The sequence below is a fragment of the Syngnathus floridae genome, chromosome 19 (assembly GCF_059516105.1).
Source record: "Syngnathus floridae isolate MCC-2025c chromosome 19, RoL_Sflo_1.0, whole genome shotgun sequence".
Classification (NCBI taxonomy): Eukaryota; Metazoa; Chordata; class Actinopteri; order Syngnathiformes; family Syngnathidae; genus Syngnathus; species Syngnathus floridae.
Window position 1 is genome coordinate 6,455,637 of NC_142431.1, and position 18,423 is coordinate 6,474,059.

General features: G+C 43.7%; 3 protein-coding genes and 1 long non-coding RNA gene across 12 annotated transcripts; 2 read left to right on the plus strand and 2 right to left on the minus strand.

Moving 5' to 3' along the window:
* The first annotated feature begins 156 nt into the window (after window positions 1-156).
* On the plus strand, window positions 157-6,512 carry LOC148381911 (uncharacterized). The gene is made up of 3 exons (XR_015854505.1): window positions 157-333; window positions 5,709-5,794; window positions 6,223-6,512. It is a non-coding gene; the product is annotated as an uncharacterized LOC148381911 (long non-coding RNA).
* Window positions 3,027-7,646, minus strand: clic5b (CLIC family member 5b). 2 transcript variants are annotated; one of them, XM_088362733.1, is made up of 6 exons: window positions 7,088-7,646; window positions 4,965-5,074; window positions 4,500-4,625; window positions 4,235-4,341; window positions 3,718-3,899; window positions 3,027-3,542 (listed from the first exon to the last, which is right to left on the minus strand). In XM_088362733.1, exons 1-6 carry the CDS (start codon window positions 7,535-7,537, stop codon window positions 3,378-3,380), a joined length of 1,140 nt encoding a protein of 379 aa, XP_088218859.1. In that variant the 5' UTR covers window positions 7,538-7,646; the 3' UTR covers window positions 3,027-3,377. The 2 variants fall into 2 exon arrangements, with proteins under 2 accessions (XP_088218859.1, XP_088218860.1); XM_088362734.1 differs by lacking the exon at window positions 7,088-7,646 and adding an exon at window positions 5,872-6,092.
* Window positions 7,647-8,541: 895 nt separating this feature from the next.
* enpp5 (ectonucleotide pyrophosphatase/phosphodiesterase 5) lies at window positions 8,542-12,630 on the minus strand. The gene is made up of 4 exons (XM_088362732.1): window positions 12,358-12,630; window positions 10,638-11,500; window positions 10,400-10,576; window positions 8,542-9,969 (listed from the first exon to the last, which is right to left on the minus strand). Exons 2-4 carry the CDS (start codon window positions 11,485-11,487, stop codon window positions 9,557-9,559), a joined length of 1,440 nt encoding a protein of 479 aa, XP_088218858.1. The 5' UTR covers window positions 11,488-11,500; window positions 12,358-12,630; the 3' UTR covers window positions 8,542-9,556.
* Window positions 12,631-13,997: 1,367 nt separating this feature from the next.
* hmgn3 (high mobility group nucleosomal binding domain 3) lies at window positions 13,998-17,536 on the plus strand. Of its 8 annotated transcripts, none has more exons than XM_088362740.1 (7): window positions 13,998-14,303; window positions 15,176-15,226; window positions 15,414-15,443; window positions 15,999-16,046; window positions 16,169-16,267; window positions 16,375-16,474; window positions 16,674-16,942. In XM_088362740.1, the coding sequence occupies exons 1-7, from the start codon at window positions 14,289-14,291 to the stop codon at window positions 16,724-16,726; spliced, it is 396 nt and encodes a 131-aa protein (XP_088218866.1). In that variant the 5' UTR covers window positions 13,998-14,288; the 3' UTR covers window positions 16,727-16,942. The 8 variants fall into 8 exon arrangements, with proteins under 8 accessions (XP_088218866.1, XP_088218865.1, XP_088218868.1 ...); XM_088362739.1 differs by having other exon boundaries at window positions 14,008-14,303; window positions 15,173-15,226; XM_088362738.1 differs by having other exon boundaries at window positions 14,078-14,303; window positions 15,996-16,046.
* The last annotated feature ends 887 nt before the right edge of the window (window positions 17,537-18,423 follow it).

Consider the following 18,423-nt stretch of genomic DNA (forward strand, 5'->3'; position numbering starts at 1 on the left):
GATTCCTGACTCAGAGCCCTGACTGATTAGGGAACTAGTACCGTATTTTTTGTCGAATGCCGAGGAATACTATTGGTCAGTATTTGCATGTGAATTCGATTGGGTGAGAAAATGCACGAACTCTTGCAACGGTGCTGCGTGTGCTGTATCTTTAACTATAGCTATGCTGGGAGTGCGCATGCGTCGTGTGGTAGCAAGCGGGTTCGTCAAACTTTCAACCCGGTAGTGTGTTCCTCACCTGTGCACGACTGCGGTTTAAATACTGCGGTTATTTTGCACGGCACGTCGGATTATATACCCTTGGCCACAATGCACAGCGAGTTCCTGGTCAAGGTAAGACATTGTAAACTTTTTGGCATGAGTCGTTGTACAATAGCGTGTGTTTGTGCGTGTGTGTGTGTGTGTGTGTGTGTGTGCGTGTACGTGTGTGCTTGCATTTGATGTGCATGTCATAACAAATACGTTTTTACCACTTACTATTTTGTGTGTATGTTCTTGTCCGCAAATGAGTATTTTTTCAAAGCTACAATTTTGTATTTTATGGCTACAAATAAGTGTTTTGCACTTATGGGATCCATAATTAGTATTTTGCAACCACAAATTTGTTTTGTGCTCAGGTCGCATCTGTATTGACTCAATTGATATCTGTAAGGTTCTGTTTGACTAAACGAGGAATATTTCCACTTTTCCTCATCTGTCTGTCATCGTACAGTAGTTATTCTTTGGGATCGTCACTGTGTCTGAGCGCGAGTTGTCTTTGGATGATGGTGGTGGCGACAATTTGGGGTCTGGGTGGTGGGGGCGGTTTAGATGGGCGGCGCTCATCCAGACTCTTGCCGCCGTCAGTGGCGTTCCAGAGACGGGAGCAGAGACACGGACACGCCGGGAAGCTGTTTTACATTATTCCCAGACATAATAGAGCCAATCTAAGTGTGTTCACATGAGTTGGAAAAAAGGGGGTGGGGGGCTTTGAGGTTTTTAAGCTTCACCATCCGTGTTAGTGTGTGTGTGTCTATGTGTGTGTTTTTTAGAAGGTGCATGTCAAGAACATTCTTGGGATTTCCATGAATTTAAATTATTGTGAAAGGGGAAAAAAAGAGAAGGGGGGGGGGGGGGGGGGGGGGAATCACACTGGTTGTACTTTGACATTCCCGGCGTTGTGCAATTACAATGATGAAGTTAAAACAAGCCAGACGCCCAAAGACATTTGCATCAGTTGACTATGTGAAAGGTACACAAGGGGCTCTCAGAAAGGCGTGTGATCATGACATTACATAAGTCCCTATATTGTGAAAATAAATCTGTCATGTAAATTTGACACACCACAGAGAGAAGTGTTGCTAACAACCCTGCCAAATTTGAATGATTAAAAAAAAAAACTTTACCGAGTAAATCAAACGAAGCTTCATAGTTGTGATAGATCGGCCATTCTTCTTGCTCTCAAAAGTTGTGGGTGCTGCAACCACGCTCCGCTGTCAATCAATTGTCAATTTGCGCGCATACGTCATTCAAAAAGCAGAAAACGTCCTGGTGAAGAACAGTTTTATAGCTGAAAGCCACTCTGGTATCTCCGATAAGAGCCTTACCAAAGAGTCATCTTAATTTAAACTGAGTCAAGAGCAAGTGTGTACTTTGGCGCCCCCTAACGAACATTGAAAAGTGTGACTTGGATGAGGGGGGCCGCCCACCCATGCGGCCCTCCCCGGAGCCAAAGGCAGTCTAGCTTGTCCTTATTAAGTTAGTGCCGCTCCAACACATTTTTGCCTCTGCATGCTAAATGAATGCCAGATCCCAGCCCGTCCCCAATTGCTGGTCCCGCCCAGCACACCAACGTCTCCCATACCGCCCCCCCAAGTGGGCCCCCAAACCTAACCCAACTTATAAAAGTGACTTGTCTTTGCTGACCCAATATGAGAAAATGATGAACTGGCGGGGAAAGTGCATCCAGGCAGCCGGCCAGAACCTTGCAGAAAGCCAGAAGTCATTCTTCAAGGCATGAAAGTGCCCCCCCCCCCCCCTTTCAGCCCCCTTTTGGAACCGCTTTTTGGGGTCCGCAAGCAAGTCTCTGTTTTCTTTTATTTCCTGAAATACCAGCGACACAACAGACAATTTCTCTAGAACTTGCATGTGAATGCTGAAAAGCTCAAGCTGAACTGAAATTCCAATCCTGGTACTGCTTATTGGGGTCTATGAAAACAAAGCAAATCGTGCTTATTAACTCAAATTCTTCATATATGTCATAACATCTGTCAGATCAGATCTGTCGCCCAAACATGAAAGCAACGGCGTCCCATTTTCAAAGTGCCAGGACCATGGACAGCGACCAGGTGTGCAAACAAAGGGCTCCTTTGTCAGCGGCCCCCACGCCCACGTTACTGTTTGGAATTAGACATCATCCCGACTGTCAGACCCAGGCGGGTACGCAGTGCGAGGCAGACTGAAGCCGCGTGCCAGAACTTTATGCGTAACAGGCCAAAGGCACCCCCCCCCCCCCTATACACACACGCACACTTTCTGATTTATTATTATTATTTTTTTAAAGACGCTGTTAATGAGTGTAGCAAAAAGAAGCATAAAAGATAGTCAACTTTACAAAATTGCCATTTGTGTCTTTTTTGTACTTAGTATTGGTATTTGTTTCGTCCCACCGCAGCTAATTAGCAAGCCGCAAAGAAACGCCAGGCAGACGGGCGGCCCGCGTTTATTTTCTCTGGCATCAAGTCAGAGCGCTTTTTCTTCAAGCGAGGAAAACTGGAGACGACTCGCGTGGCGGCGCTCCTCGGCTTTTCCGAGACGGGATGGCGTTGGAGCTCTGGCACGGAAGCCTCTTCCATTTGTAGCCGTCGTGCGTCAGCCAAAGGATGGGATTTTATTTGCAGAGTCACCGTTAAAGTGCAGTACCTTCACCTTAAATGTTCCAAACCGCAGCGCGTGCTAGAAACTCCTTCGAGGCACGGCACATCTTCGACTTTATAGGCTCGAGCGAATAAAAACTCTTTGCAGTTTGTTAAAGCAAAAACTAAGCGTGAGGAGACAAAACAAGTGAAGTTTAATGACAACCAAGAGGAACTTTGACGTTGACGGCTCGTAGGCGCGCCATCCCGTGGGAAGACGAGGCGCAGCGGGAGCTCAATAATAAACATGAGAGTCGAGCGAGACGTCCACAGGCGTGGGGATAAATAAATCTAACCGCCTCGACGCCTGTGAGTCAAAGCTTTGCAGCACATGTGAAAGGGAGCTTTGTGTCATGAGGAATAAATAGCTCACAGACAGCAGGAGCGGGACCATCCGTCACATCTGAGTGCATTTGAGCATCCTTAAACTAATAAATCTCTGCAGGGCTGAGAGAAAAAAGGAAGGTTTTGGTAGTTAAGAGGCTACTTGGCGAGCCTCTTGGCCACGTCCTTGTAGGCAATCTCGATCTCGGCATCGGCGGCGCACGTGTTGTTGAACTCGTCGCGGGCAGCAGCGTTCTTCAGGTAGCGCCAGATCCCCGTCATGTCCGAGGGGATGTCGTAATTGCGGTACTTCTTGGCCACCACCTGCAAGACACAAATTGGGGATGTTTTGCATATCAAAGTGGTAGATTTTAAGCATGGTTTCTTGAGACTTTTTGTGGGCCTTCTGATAATTGGCATGCCCATGAAATGTCATGATGCTTGGTGAAACCAGCATCAGGAGCTGATTATTATTATTATTATTATTATTTTTATCTACCTTGACAATGTGCAGTTTGGGCATCAGGTTGCAGTCAGCCAATGTCAGCTCATTTCCATCCAGGAAGTTTCTTCTGGACTCCTTTTCCTCCTCTCTACTGTTAGCATCGATCTCGTCAGGCAGGGGACTGTTCAGATAGTCGTCCAGTTTCTGTAGGGCCCTTGTCAGACCTTGCCCTAGCGCTAAAAGCATACAAAGTACTGTTCTCATAATGTCCACTAGGTGGTAGCAAAGTATTCCGTAAGACGCAAACAGTGGAGTCTGCTGCCCTCTACTGATAAATGTCATCATTTCACCCTATCTTGACTTATTTTTTTATTAACATTATCATTATTTCCCAAACATTTTAATGAATTATTTTCATTAAATTATAAACTCAATCATTTAACAGTTTCCCAAACATTTTTATTTTTGAGTACAACAATGGCATTATAATTTAAAAAATAATTTAAAATAAATAAAAATACATTTTAAAAATATTTCACACAGAAAATAAAAACACAGTAAGCTTCCTCACCATTGTTGGCATCCATTTTGGTATTCTTGATGAATGCTGAGAACTTGGCGAAGATGTCGTTGCCCGCCGTATTTGACTCTCTATGTTTGGCTGCCAGTTTGGGATACCTCGATTACAATCAGAAGAACAAAAATAATCACGTCTTTACCATCATTATTATGATATTATTATTATTATGAATATATTTTAATCCAAAACACTGGTTACCTGCTTTTGACCTACATACAATACATACTTTGTGTGTGTGAATGTGTGTTTGTGTTACTTGGGTGGCGCCAGCATTTCCTCGAGGAACTCTTCGATCTTATTGATGTCCGTTTTGACTTCTCCGTTGTAGGTGAGGAACGGTGGGTGCGTGCCGGGCGCCAGGTTATTAAGGTCGGCCGGCTTCCTGAGGGAGGCCAATATCCGAACAAGATGCACATTTTTTTTAATTCTGTATAATGGATTTCATGGTTTCAAAGACATTCATTTCAACAACAATTATCAACCTTGTTACACTAATTAGAGTAATTATCTATGTTAGGTACATTGCAGTCAATGTGTAATGAGTGGATGAAGCTTCACTGCGTTCAAAATCATTCACTCATTTACTATTATATCGTAAAACTACTTTTGGACTTGTCAGGCACGTCAACGTTATGTCAAGGTCAGCTAGTACACATTCCTAATAGTGCCCAAATAAATAAGTAAATTAAATAAAAATGTTAATAATCACGTCATCGCTCACCTCTTGAGATCTACGGTGGTGACATTGAAGACGACGCCTTTTAGCCATAAAATCATGAAGAGACGCTGAGAGAAAGGACAGTTGCCAATACTCTCGCCATCGCTGCCCGCCTAGGAACAAAGTCATTCCAGAATTATTATTAGGAAGAATCCTAGTCATTATTTTTGTCATCTATACTTTAAAATCAATTTTAAAAAGTTATGACAAAGTGGGGGAACACTGTAGTTGATTGTTAGCAACTTTAGCCAGATGCAATTTAAACCTTTGCGTGAAGAAAATACCTATGCAGCAAGGACTCAATTGATTTTGAATGAGCTCATGTTTCAGCGCACATTGAAGAGCATACACCTAACCCACCATCTAAATTATGAATGTTACTCACGCACACACGCGCATACACACGCACACACACACACACACACATACATAAAGAAGCAAACACCAGAACACAGTCGACGTCTGTCTAAAAAGTCGCCAAGTCAGCTTGAATGCAGCGCAAGCATGTGTCATTGTTACCGCACCAATTCAGTGTAAAATAATGACAGCCAGTCAACGCGGACAACACGCACGCACACAGAAAGGCTCAGACTAAAGTATTTAGCAGTAATAAATATAACAGAAGGCAATAATCATTTAAATTTTGGAACTCTTTCTTAAGCTGTCTTGTCATTTTGTTTTTATTTAACCAGAATTCCTGCGAGGATGATTTTTTTTTGTCTTCTAATTTTATGCCACCTGCTACAGGTGCACGTCAAGTCCCAGAGGGGCGCCAAGCAGCACAACAAACACCGCAGAGTACAACTAAGGCCGTACATCACTGAGCATCCCAGGTAACTTAACCTCTGCTATTGTGTTACTCACGCACACATGCACACACAGACCAAAATCTACTTTTTTTTAGTCTTACCTTGACAAAAAGTTCAATCTCAGGCTCCCTCTCAGGACCTGACATGCTTCCTCTTCAATAGCAAAGCCTACAATATGTCACGCCACTACATCCTATCTTCAAACTCCACACACATAGTCCTAGTGTCAAAGTCCAGTTATGCAATAAAGTGGTCCTAAAGTGGTCCTAAAGTCAGCTGATGTGTTGAGGATGCAGATTAGGGTCAGATTTGTCTAGTAAAGCTGGAATGAAAGCAAGCAAAGCGTTCAATGACACGGAGTGCAAACAGGTGTCAGGCTTTGCTGGGGGAGGGGGGGCAAAGGGGCGGAGCCGTGCTGCATTTTTAATAACCTGTGTTCACATTTACGGCAGATGGAGAAAGTGAACACGGAACCATGGGAAAATATCTATCTATATAGCCTTTAATAATTAAAATTGTTCCCAAATGAAAATTGTTGCCTCAAAATTCCCCCAAAATTTTTTGGGTTGATTTTGTTTTTTTTGTAATTAGAGATTACAACAGGCTCATGATTAGTTAAACATTTCAATGTGAAAAGTCATAAAATAGTAAGTAACTATTCTGAAGGTTTAGCTATTATATGAAGCTTTTAAAGTTGATGGTTGAAATTAGTGACTTGTCAGGCTAATCATTCACAGGCCTGTCAAACAGTAACGGATGTAAAAAAAAAAAATAAGGCAACTTGAACACTTTGAAACAGGAAGAAAATCCCTTCCTGGGAAATGCATAATACCAACATTGATCAACTAAGCAAAAAAATAAAAGTAAAATATTGTTTAACATAATTAGTTATTTGAAACACACTTTCTTTATTCATAAAAATTCAATGGTTACCTTTAATATTATTATTATTATTTATTTTTTATCGTCTGACTATCGAGGCTGTTAAAATATTGCTTAAATCATTGCCTGTGTAGTCATTGAAGGTTTCCCAATGGCGACACTTTGAAAGTTGTCCATGTATTTTTAAGATAGTTGCATTTATGAAAGTGTGAAGGAATGTGCAAAAGCCGGGGCGCGGTGCTTTGCGCAGCTGATCTCTGCCCGCTGCTTATCTGGAATGTCAGATATAGATAAGACCATGTCGTAAATGTGAGGACACCACCTGTAGCAGCAACGTAAAAAAAAAAAATCACTGCTAACACACCGTGGCTCATATCGGTGGTAAATAAGCAAAATAATGAATATGGTTAACTGGAGCTGCAGACATCAGCCTACCTTGACATAGAGCGAGATCGTAGGATGCTCGGGCTCGACCGGAGCAAGGGCGTTCTTGTCCTGGGTGAGGTTCTCCAGGGTCTTGATGCCGTAGTCCACCTGGTCTTCCCCCTTGGCCATTTTGGAGTCAACCTCTTGGTGCTTGTAGGCCATCATCATTCCATCCTCGATGTTGTCTGCCTCCAGGGAAGATGATGATGATGAGCGTCGGGATCCGCCGTTCACCTCCTCTGCTTTGGTCTCCTGGATGACAGTTTTCATCTCCATCACTTTTGTTTCCATCTTCTCCTGGGCTTTTTCTTCGTCTTTATAGCTGGATGAGGAAGACGAGGAGGAGGAGGATGAGGAGCGGCTGCGTTTGTCTTTGTCCCTGGTGTCCATGTAGTCGGGAGAGGCGTGCTCCTCCTGGGCCGAGACGTGCACCATAACGTCATCCACAGTCACTTCCATTCTGGTTGTTGGATCTTCTGGGCTCAAAAGGAGTGCAGAGGAGAAGCAGCAGTGGCAACGGCTTCCTCCCGGAAGACTGATCCTCAAACAATGCCCAATGGGGCAAATTCCAGCGGCGACTCCCTGCACAGGACCTTTGAACCTGCCAGCTCACCGATAATTTACAAAGTGCGCTTTCTCGCTAGAGCCTGCAGGCGTCACTTAAGCTTCTTGTGCAAACTAAATTTTTGCTTGTATTGATTGTTTTATTTCTAAATATATCTTTGTACAGTGGAGCCTCGGTTTTCGAACACAATCCGTTCCAGAAGGCTGTTCGAGAAGTGAATCGTTCGAATTCCGAATCTTATTTTCCCATTACAAATAATAGAAAAATAATGAATCCGTTCCAAGCCCCTCCAAAAAAACAACGCCTTTTTTTAAGCATTAATCTCATTTGCGCATTTTTGTCCATTCGCGCAACTGTAGCGCACTGCCGAACGCGCAACCGTAGCGCGTCACCGAACGCGCAACTGCACCGTGCTGGTCGCATTATTGTGACAGAGCGGTCGCTGAAATTTAGAAAATATTTTTAAAGTCCTGTTCTACTTTCCAAAATTCAAGTGGACATCAGTGCGCAGGGAGCTTAATTTGGTCCGATCGCGCAACCGCAGCGCGCCGGGCGCTCAGTGTCGCATTGCTTTAGGAGCGTCTTTCTGTTTAAGGATGGCTTTACTGCTCCCACTTGCTTCCTTTGGAGGCATGAATAGAGTTAATGCAATCCTCAGAGTAACGAGAACATAATAACGAACGGAGTCAGTTGGCATGCGGGTCCTCTCGTCTCATCTCGCGTCATTCGACAACCGAATTTCGTCCGACATCCGAAGCAAAAAAATCTCGAATTTTTTGTTCGAATACCGATTTGTTCGAGAACCGGGACGTTCGAAAACCGAGGCTCCACTGTATATAATTTTAATAAATAGATCTTATTCACAATTATTAACAACAAATGACAACTTGATTTCAAATTATTTTTAAGTCAAGGCGTTTTAATTTTGTCAACATAGCAAATACAGGAAGTACATTTCTTGATCCGATTCATGTTACATTGTACAAATGCAAATCATCTGGCAATCATTTATTGAACAAATCACTCAAATATAGTGTGTGTGTGTGTGTGTGTGTGTGTGTGTGTGTGTGTGTGTGTGTGTGTGTGTGTGTGTGTGTGTGTGTGTGTGTGTGTGCGCGCGCGCGCGTGCGTGCGTGCGTGTGTGTCATTCATCTGTCAGCAAGACACTTTTCCCTCTTTCAGTTTGAAAATTTTATCATAGAAAATGAAAAACAATACATCACAGTGTCATTTTTGGGGGACTCGGGTAAATGCTCTAATAATCTAAAAGCCATAAAGACAGAGAAATACTCAATAACTTTCTAACACTTTAGTGACTAAGCTGTTTTAAAAGCTTTTTGGCGAGAGGCACCTAACCCTAACCCCCCCCCCAACTACAACATGTAACGTATACATAACCTACTGTCTACTGCCCCCTGTCGGTCATTTAGTGCAAATCGCAGTAACAGTTCTGGCCCGAAGCAACGAGGAAAAAAAAATTCCAAAGAGAGGAAATACTCACAATGGCAAAACTGCACTTCACATTCCACCAACATGGAAAGATTAAAAAGAACAGACCACACGTATAGACTTGAGAACAGCGACTGAGATGATCGCCAAAGAAAATAACTCAAAACGGCTTTCTATAGGAGGGTACCATCTTTCCAGGGCATGTCACCATACCTCGCTTTTGTGAGAGATTGTCTCAAATTCTTTGACACCTTTACCCTTTTAAAGTACCAAGTTCCAATTGAAATACTTTTCCACCCATTTGAAGCCCGAGTCACAATCAAAGAAAGCCACTAAAAATCTTCCCACTAAGGTTCTGAAGTTCTACCACCAAAAGCATCCACACTGGACCAGAGTCCCCACCTGCTCCTGATTGGACCTCCTCCAGGACGGGGTATGAGTCCAGCATTTCCGCTTGCTTCCGGCTACAGGTGCAACTCCTCTTGCAGTAAAGGCTGCGACATCTCCCTGCTGCCTTGCTTGAGCAAGGGCAGCTGCATGAGTGTCAGTTGCTGCACAAACACAATCAGGAAGCCCGCAACCAGCAGCACCCCCAGGAGGGACCCCACCAATACGGGGAAGGAGGTGGGCCGCGCCGTACCCGCAGGGGTGGGGACACCAGGCGGGGACGCCGTGGGCTCCGGGTGCAGCAGGTCCCGAACGTCCGAGAGGGAGCCGTTGTTGGGCAGAGGTGGGATGGCCAGGATGTGGCACATGAGGGGGTACAGGTCCACAGAGCGCATGGTGGGCTTCACGTAGTTCTGGCGGAAGGCCGGACCGCGGGCTAAGAAGATGGGCTGCATGCTGCGCAGAGTGTTGTCATAGCCGTGATTTCCCACTGAGGAGAGACCACAAATTGGAAATAAACGTCAGATCTTGACTCCACAGTTCCCAGTTGGCTGTAGTGGCCCCATTTTGAGCCTCTTTCTCCTTCATCGGTATCTTAGTCCAACTAATGCCCTCAAAATTTCACTATTTCAAAGTGAACTATTTTCTATTTGCAGCTACTATGATGTGCTATTTTTAGTAAGTATCCGAGACGAGAGAAATTCTGTCTGACAACAAACCTGATGAAAAATACCTGCTTTTTTGAAGCATGAGGAAGCTTACGCCTACACACCCACCATTGTTCTTTCCTTGTTAATTACATCAAATGGGATTCAGTTCTATGTTTAAGAAAAAATAAATACCTCTAGGAGAGCTAATAATAGAACAGAGGGAGAGTGCAGCGCACAATAAAATAAATTATATGAGGTGTATTGACGTACACATGAGCGGTGTGCTCCTGTTCTGGACGATGGTCCATCCCTCACGAGCCTCCAACAGGATGGGCATGATCCTGACGTTGTGGCGGTAGTGCAGTCGCTCGGGGATGGCGTCCTTCCGGTAGACCGTCATATAGGGGTTGGCATCGGACAACTTGTTGTACACCTCATCCAGCTTCCCTAAAATAGAGCATTGTCAGAAAAAATATACCAAGTTGACATGGCGGAAATGTGATGTTACCTTCTTTGGGCAGTATCGCCACCACGGGACTCTTGTCCACCAAGGTGTAAAGGTCTCTGCTCACGTACTCGTCCAGTTCGATGATCTTATTGGGGAAGAGCTGAGTCATGCCGTGGTCGCTGGTCACTACCAGGTTGACCTTCTCATACAGGCCCGCCTTCTTCAGCTCGTTGAGCAGAAAGCCAAGTTTCTCATCCACGTCCGCGATGACGCCGTCCATCTGGGAGCTTTCTGGCCCAAAATCGTGTCCACTATCATCCGGTTCTTCCCAGTACAGGATCCCGAAATTCACAGCCTCCTGGTCAGGTGCAGAGAACCATTTAATCAGGTGTTCCACCCGAGTCTCAAAGGCAACTGAGGCGTTGTATGGGAGGTAGCGAGTAGGGAACATTCCGTGGATCTTCACGTCGGAACCGGGCCACATAGCGGCGCCGCTTCGCCCGCCAGATTTCTGGATGGTAACCCACAGGGGCACCGCCTGCTCCCACCACTGGGAATCGTAGAGGCTCTCTTTCTCCATGGAGAAGGAGCGGTTGAGGACCGGGTCAAACATGTCATTAGCGACGATGCCGTGCGTCTCGGCATAGAGGCCCGTCACCAAGCTGTAGTGGTTGGGTAAGGTCTTTGTGATGTACACGTTCTTCACTTGCTCCACGGTCACGCCTTCCTGCATAAGGACGTGGAAGTTTGGCGTGGGGACGCGGTTCACGTAGTCCCAGCGAAAACCGTCGAAGGACACCAGGAGCAGCTTGGGGCGCTCTGTTATGTCTTGGGGACAAACTAAAGGCGGTATGAAGGTCCACAAGAGGGCCAGAAGGCCCGGACCTCCACACATCAGATGACCCAGCATTATGTGTAGAAACCTGTCAACATATAAGACAACTTCAGTGGACTTCTTTCCATGACCGCTATATACTAGTAATAACATTGGTAATACTCAATGTTGTTAATACACTTGGCTTTTTCCCACCACAGTTGGATCCAAGACGAACACATTTGTGATGCAACATGCCGGCTAGCACTAAGGTCTACTGGAAGAGATGTGAGAGCAAGAAGAAGAAGCAAAGAAGTTCCACGGAACTGTAAGTGCTGTAAATGTTAGTACAGTAATTACCATAGCATCGTTGCTAATGTCTACTATGTTGTTCCAATTATAGGTTAGCATCAAGCTAGCAGACTTTTGGTAGATTTAAATAGTTTGGTTGAATATTTTGGTGTTAAAAATATAAAACGTTTATTTTAGTTTGTCTCGGCTTTACAGTAAACTTCAAAGTTTCAAAGACTGATTAAAGCAAACTCGCTTTGCTATTTATTTAGAGAACTTTGCAAGTAGGAATTTTAAGATTTTTACCTTAAAACGTCTGTGATGGCTAAACCTATCAAGTCAATTATGTTCTCGCGTAGAACGTATCTCCGTGATAAACGGGGGTTTACTGGTATTAGTAAACTGTGGATGTAATTCTAAATGACAAATTGTGCAGATGTGTTATTAAAGAGGGAGTCGGGTGTGCGGATATAAGCGGTCAGTAAATAGGTGACGAACATTGTAGTGCATCAAAGCAAAAAGGACAACACGAGATTAGCCGCAGCCGGGTTAACAGACATTTTGGACCTTTAATGCACCGTTTGCACGCTACAATTACACTGCATATCGTCGATTAAACCGAGAGACAAGCACATAATATTAATGACATAAAAAGCAGTGTCACCATAGGCTTACCTATCTGATCGTTGCACGGTTGATGTGTGCGCACTGAGATAAACACCCAAACTCTACTGACAGCCGGAAGGAAGTCCCGCCTATTTGGCAGCGTTCACGTAAGTGTATTTATTTAGTAGATTTACATTCGCACGTAGCTCTCATGGTGACAACAAATCGATTCTTCAATTGAATGTGTAATTTCCGTGCATGCATGAATTGATCGATCATAGACGGATGTAAATGAATGCAGCGTTGCCTTCTCAGCGCACCGTGACGGACGAGTGCGGCGCTTCTATGACGTCATATAGGCTCAGTGACGGGGGGAGGCGGGGCGGAGGAGTTTCTAATAGTATAACATAGATGTTTAATTTTATTTTTCGGGTGAAACAGACAATTGAGGCTGGTGTGCATGTTCGGAAATTTAACAAGACCATATGAGAACAGAAAAGGCAACTATAGTATTTTGACATATTTACTCATAAAACAGCAAAAAATATTGTTCTCTTAAGCAAGTCCCCTTCAAACAGGCATTTACTCTTTAAATGTCCAGAACAAAACATGCACACTCACTGTAGATGCTGTACTTTATTTTTATTAGTCATTTGTGCTTTAAACAGACACTGTGGCACAGTGTCTTGATTTTAGAAACAGTGTTTACTTAACACTAGGGGAATTTGTCCCCTAGTGGGTTTTATAGCAGAATGCAAAACCACAACCTACACTACCATAAATACCCACAAGAGGGCAGTCAAAGCCCGTCTAAGGGTGTCTGTCCTCGTACGCAATGCCTTCAAATGTTCATACCCGTTGAACGTTTTCACATTTTGTAACCTTAAAATATATAAAAAACTAAATAAGGCTGATATTGGCCCTGATACCCGGTAATGTTACTCGCCCGTCCATATGTATATATATACTTTAATGCTTTAATGCCCATGTCAAGTCCTAAACGTTCCACAAACATATTCTAAACAAAAGGCAGACATGAGATGAAGTGTTCTATACGTGCGGAGTCTACACATTTCTATACAAGCTTGACGTATTACACGTGTGCTCTTCATTGTTTCACTCAGCTGACTGTGCGTTTTTCATCACGTGCGTGTTTCATGACAAAGATTTTCAGGGGATATTGTTTTGTTTGTTGAAAAAAAGCTCTTTTGTCATTTGTGTGGCACTCACTATACACTTCTGCTCGTTTGACATTACACACAAAGGTCATGCATTTAGGTTAAAAAGTTCTGGATGTTAGGATAGATTTACACATGCACTATGTACACTACAAATATACATGTGAATCTTAATTTTCATTATTATTAACAAGATTACACCGTACATAGCAATAATTTGTATACGAATGGCGCTATAGAAATAAATTTCCCCTTACCAAAATGAAGCATACTTATTTGTGTTTTTATGCCACAGATTTGATTAAAAAAAAAAAATCCCCAACACACAATGGCCGCTGTTATAGATGTGGTACGTGTGTAGCATTGCGATAATTTTCCTGCCCTTTTTTGTCGGAGTTTTTGTTTATTTGTTCATTTATTTTACAACAATGCGCTCCGACACGTGCGAGATCCGCCTAGAGCCATGCAGGCTTGGTTGTCATCGCTCGCCTTTGGTACTGAGCAGAAGGCAGGGTCGAGTCAGTTCGCTCAGCCAATCAGAAACAGTCAGTGGCCGCTGTCCGTCCAAACATCCGTGACGTACTTATTTACATGGAGACAGGAATGACCAATGGGGAGTCGGCATGGGAGAAGATTTGGCGCGCCCTGGCCAATGGTGTAGCGAGGCACAGAGTTTTAGGGGAGTGCATAATAATCAACATATTAGACAAGGTGCTTTTTAGATATCGATCCGCTAGTTGGAATTACCCACCGTGTGGACTTTTGAAAGGCTTGACCTCATAGTTTAGCGTCGTTTTTGGTATTTTTCCATTGACAAGCAACATGCCGAAGAGGAAGGTGAGTGTCGCCACTGCTATTTGTCTCCACGTCCGCTTCGAAATTTTTGCTGTTAAAAACAGCGCGCATCCGTTCAAGTGATTTGCAAGTTAGAAAACGTGGTTGCGTTTTTTCTCCGCTAGTTCCTCTTTTCCCCCCAACCTTAATTTTAGTGCTGGATGTACAATGTCACGAAGACACGCCGAGTAGATAAATGGCTAAAATGTCATAACGGAGGCGTCCACGCAGAAGGATGTCATGGAACGAAAAATTCAAAATAACACGAGGGAAATGTATTGCGAACGTTCTAGGCTCTTTTGGCCATCTTTGTCCATATTCGTGTACCGCCTGGATGCCACCATTGTGTGCATGTGTGTGTGTGAGAGAGAGGGGGGGTCAGGGTATTTGGGCCCATCCTAAACTAACACTGTGTGGACCTTCCTCACCTCCTCTGTCTTGTTGGTTGTATGCGATGTTGCGCATGCGCATAGAGCAGCCCGCCTTTGTAAATCGGTGACTTTCGCAGCTCATCTCTGGCCATGTAAACAGGATGATTCCATAGGATGTTAATTATCACAGAAATGGATATATGTCTCCATGAGGGGGGAAAAAAACTTAACCACGCAATAGGCTCAGTGTGAGCAGCTTTTGTTTTCATTTTGCATTTGTGTTGTGTAGGCTACCATCTAGTAAACTGCCAAAAAACCATTGGCGACGCTTGCTCTATTTTTTTCCACTTAACTGCAGTGGCTCTGAAGTTTGATAGTAACTAAAATTTTGCCTGACAACCCAAAGCACACACAAAAAATCTACAAAGTGACAGCTCATAACTTGAAAAAGTCAACCTAAAGTAGTGTTTTGACCTGATGTGCTCACTGTGCTCTCCCCAGCAGTCTCCTGAGGGCCACGAGGGCAAGGACAGCTCCAAGGTCACCAAACAAGAGGTAAATCAAAAGTACAACTTGTGTGTGCGTGTGTGTGCAGTTTTTATTTGATTTTTTCTTATTGTGAAAAGCACTCACTAGAAGAGCAGAGCAGGTAAAGACAAATTGCAGAAGTACAACTGATGTCTTTCTCTTCCTCTCTCTCTCTTTCTGTCTCTGTCTCTCACTCTTTTAATGATTATTTTAGCCCACCAGGAAGTCCGAGAGGTTGTCAGCGGTAAGTTTGGTTCTCACCTCCTCTTCGCTGTCTTCACCACTATACTTCTTCAATGTCAACGTTATGCACGTGTTTGTTTTATGTCTTTTCGATGTTTGTCTTCTGTCCAGTGTGGTGCAGTAGTAATTCATTGATAATAAATCATCAGTAAAATTACAACTATGGTGGTCCATCTACATCACGGGTGGATGAATTTGGTGTGCAAAAACGGTACAAATGAGCTAAAACAAAATTTTGTATCACCTATTTCCTGAACACTGCTTCATCACACAGCCTGTTTTTTTTCTGTTTGTATCGCTGGCGTCATCACTTTTTATATAAATTTTGAGCTTTAGACATGACGCCAGCGAATACTGTAGAACTTATGCATGGTGTATGTATGTATGTTCAATGTCTCAAGTAGCCCTGCCTGAAAAGGATGTCTGCCATTTCAGTTCAAGGTGCCCATTTAGGATGAAATCTAAGTAATTGATGCACAGCCAAAAAGGTTTATGAATGCCTGTAGATGCCACGGTAAATGCTCAGTCTAATCACATTTCGTTGGTCCCTCAGAAGCCTGCGCCACCAAAGCTAGAGGCCAAAGCCAAGAAGGTCATCGTCAAGGTAAATAAAACTCATACGCACATTGTCTTAAAAACATCTGTGCAATCTTAAACACACACGTTTTATTCATCCTAATGATCAATGAATGGATAACTAATATTGAGTTTTGAATTCCTCTGCAGAAGGTGGCCGACGAAAAGGGTGCAAAGGCACGGAAAGGCACCACCAAAGGGAAGAAGGAAGATGGCCCCGCCCAGAACGGAGACGCGAAGAATAACGAGGTTTGAGACAGACCAAAAAAATAAATAAAAATGTGCAGGGAAAAAAAGCATTTAATAACAATTGTCCATTTGTCTTTCCACACAACCGCATTTGCGTACACACGCAGATCTTTGTGTGTCGTCCATCTGTCAGTGTGTCTTCCATCAGAAACTCTGCCCTCTCCGCCATGTCAGTGCGAGGGCAGAGCGAGACGGTCAGAGTGAAGGGTATGCAAGAGTGTCACGCTAACCCAACTTTGCGTGTGCCCTACTAACGTATAGCTTCATCTTCAGCAGAAAAGCCTTTTCACCCTGCACTTAGTACAGCATAGTGCCCGTTTGTATGTTTGTAGTACAATGGCGGAGCGTGGTGCTGTGGTGGTTGGTGGCCCGTCAACCTGGGGTGACATTTTTGTGCATCCAATAGGAGAGCCAGGTGGCAGCGTGATAGCAGCGGGAGACAACAGCAGGAAATGTTGACAGAGTTGGATCCTAAAATTGGTGCATCCAGATGAAGCTAATGAACTGAGGCAGCGGCTTACGTTGCGTTATTTATTTTTACACAATTTGGGTGACATGTCAAATCCTACAATTTAAGAGATTGGACTGTATTTCCTATCTTGTGATTGTTTGCAGTGTGTTACAGTGCGTTTTTTTTTTTTTTTTTCTAAAAGTGTAATTCTTGCCATTTTTCTTTCCTCCAGGTGACTGAGGCTGCTGAGGACGCCACCGAGGAGAAGGCATAAAAACGACAGACGCCACCCCCCCCTCCCTTTTCCTTATCTACAACTTTTTGTAAGATGCTGAATTTTTGTAGACTTGTAATAGATGCTAGAGATGACCAACCAGCATTCCCTAAAATTCAGCACTCCTGACATTACCTTCAAAACTTTTTTTTTTTTATTATTATTTTTTATGATTAGACGACTGCTCATGTTCTTCCTCCCGATTTCCACAGTCGTCATATTTCAGTAGTAGTTGTCCTATTTTTAGAGAACACGGCGGTCGCCATGGAGAACACCTGCAGCATTTTTACATCTCTTCTTTTTCAGAATGGCCCATGGCTCCTTTTTTGTATATGTGTGTGCTGGACTGGACATGATGGTGGGTCTCGTCTTGACTTCCCAACCTTTTTTTGCTCTCCTATACCCGACCCCCCATACCCATCCTAATTCTGGTAATATTGCAGCAATGTGACATAGCAATAAGCAGCGGTGCTTGTGTTCTAGAGGCGCCTCAATTGGCTTTATCCTGTTGGGAGAGTATTTTCAAATAAAAGGTTGGACACTTTGTTTTTGTTTTGCAAGACTCCATTTATTAGGCAACATTCACACTGTAGGGCATGAGGCCCTATTTGTGATGATGCCCAACACGCAAACAAATGCGTGTTGGGAGATGCCACTATTCCGTCATAGGCCTTCTAGAGTGGCTTTTGATGGCATTTTCCTGCTGGGGGGCCCTGCTCAGCTCTGTGTGTGTGTGGAGTTGGACATCTTTTTGTGGGAGCCCACGTGGCACGGACAAATACAAAAAAGTGCTGCATCAGGAAGTGAAAGGTCAGCAATCGGGCGCGCCAATGTGGCTCCTCTGTCGTCATTCATGGACATGATATGTAAGGCCATTGGTTGGCTTTTTTTTTTTAATACGAGGTGAAATTAAGTTACAAAAGATTTGACAAGGCACAATTGTTATGTAATTATTCTGTTATTTACTTGAGTATTTTTACCTTTGCACCCTACATTGAAAGCAGGTAGCTATACTTTCAACAGCAAAATATTTGTGGAATTTGAGCATTGTTATATTAACTTATGTCATCTAAATCGTGGTCAAGATATGAGAGAGATGTCATAACCATGTCAACACCAAACATTAAGCGCAAGAGGAGAGTGCCGCCTTGTGGCTACAGGGGTCACCACTGATGGCAAGCCATACCACAAGTTTCCCAGTCGGTTCATGCCTCAACAGGGGTGGCCAAACTTGTGCTTCAGGGTCACATTTGATTTCTAAAACAGACATGGACCAAGATATGAGTATTACGGGGACTTTAAGAAAGACATAATTGCTTACTGGAATAAAATAGTGAATTCTTGTGTGATTTTTCATGAAGTTGATTGTAATACAACTGTAGGCTATATCAAAATACAACATGCATTTTTTTATTATACTGATATTTTCAA

Excerpts from the sequence above, each read along its gene's own strand:
- clic5b (XM_088362733.1), bottom strand. The coding sequence starts at position 7,537 with ATGGAAGTGACTGTGGATGACGTTATGGTGCACGTCTCGGCCCAGGAG. Across the intron at positions 4,342-4,499 it reads GAAATGCTGGCGCCACCCAA|GTATCCCAAACTGGCAGCCA; the intron begins GTAACACAAACA and ends ATTGTAATCGAG. Across the intron at positions 3,900-4,234 it reads CAAAATGGATGCCAACAATG|CGCTAGGGCAAGGTCTGACA; the intron begins GTGAGGAAGCTT and ends GTATGCTTTTAG.
- enpp5 (XM_088362732.1), bottom strand. The coding sequence starts at position 11,487 with ATGCTGGGTCATCTGATGTGTGGAGGTCCGGGCCTTCTGGCCCTCTTG. Across the intron at positions 10,577-10,637 it reads GGCGATACTGCCCAAAGAAG|GGAAGCTGGATGAGGTGTAC; the intron begins GTAACATCACAT and ends GCTCTATTTTAG. Across the intron at positions 9,970-10,399 it reads CAGGAGCACACCGCTCATGT|TGGGAAATCACGGCTATGAC; the intron begins GTACGTCAATAC and ends GTCTCTCCTCAG.
- hmgn3 (XM_088362737.1), top strand. Across the intron at positions 15,227-15,413 it reads CCAAGGTCACCAAACAAGAG|CCCACCAGGAAGTCCGAGAG; the intron begins GTAAATCAAAAG and ends TGATTATTTTAG. Across the intron at positions 15,444-15,995 it reads AGTCCGAGAGGTTGTCAGCG|AAGCCTGCGCCACCAAAGCT; the intron begins GTAAGTTTGGTT and ends TTGGTCCCTCAG.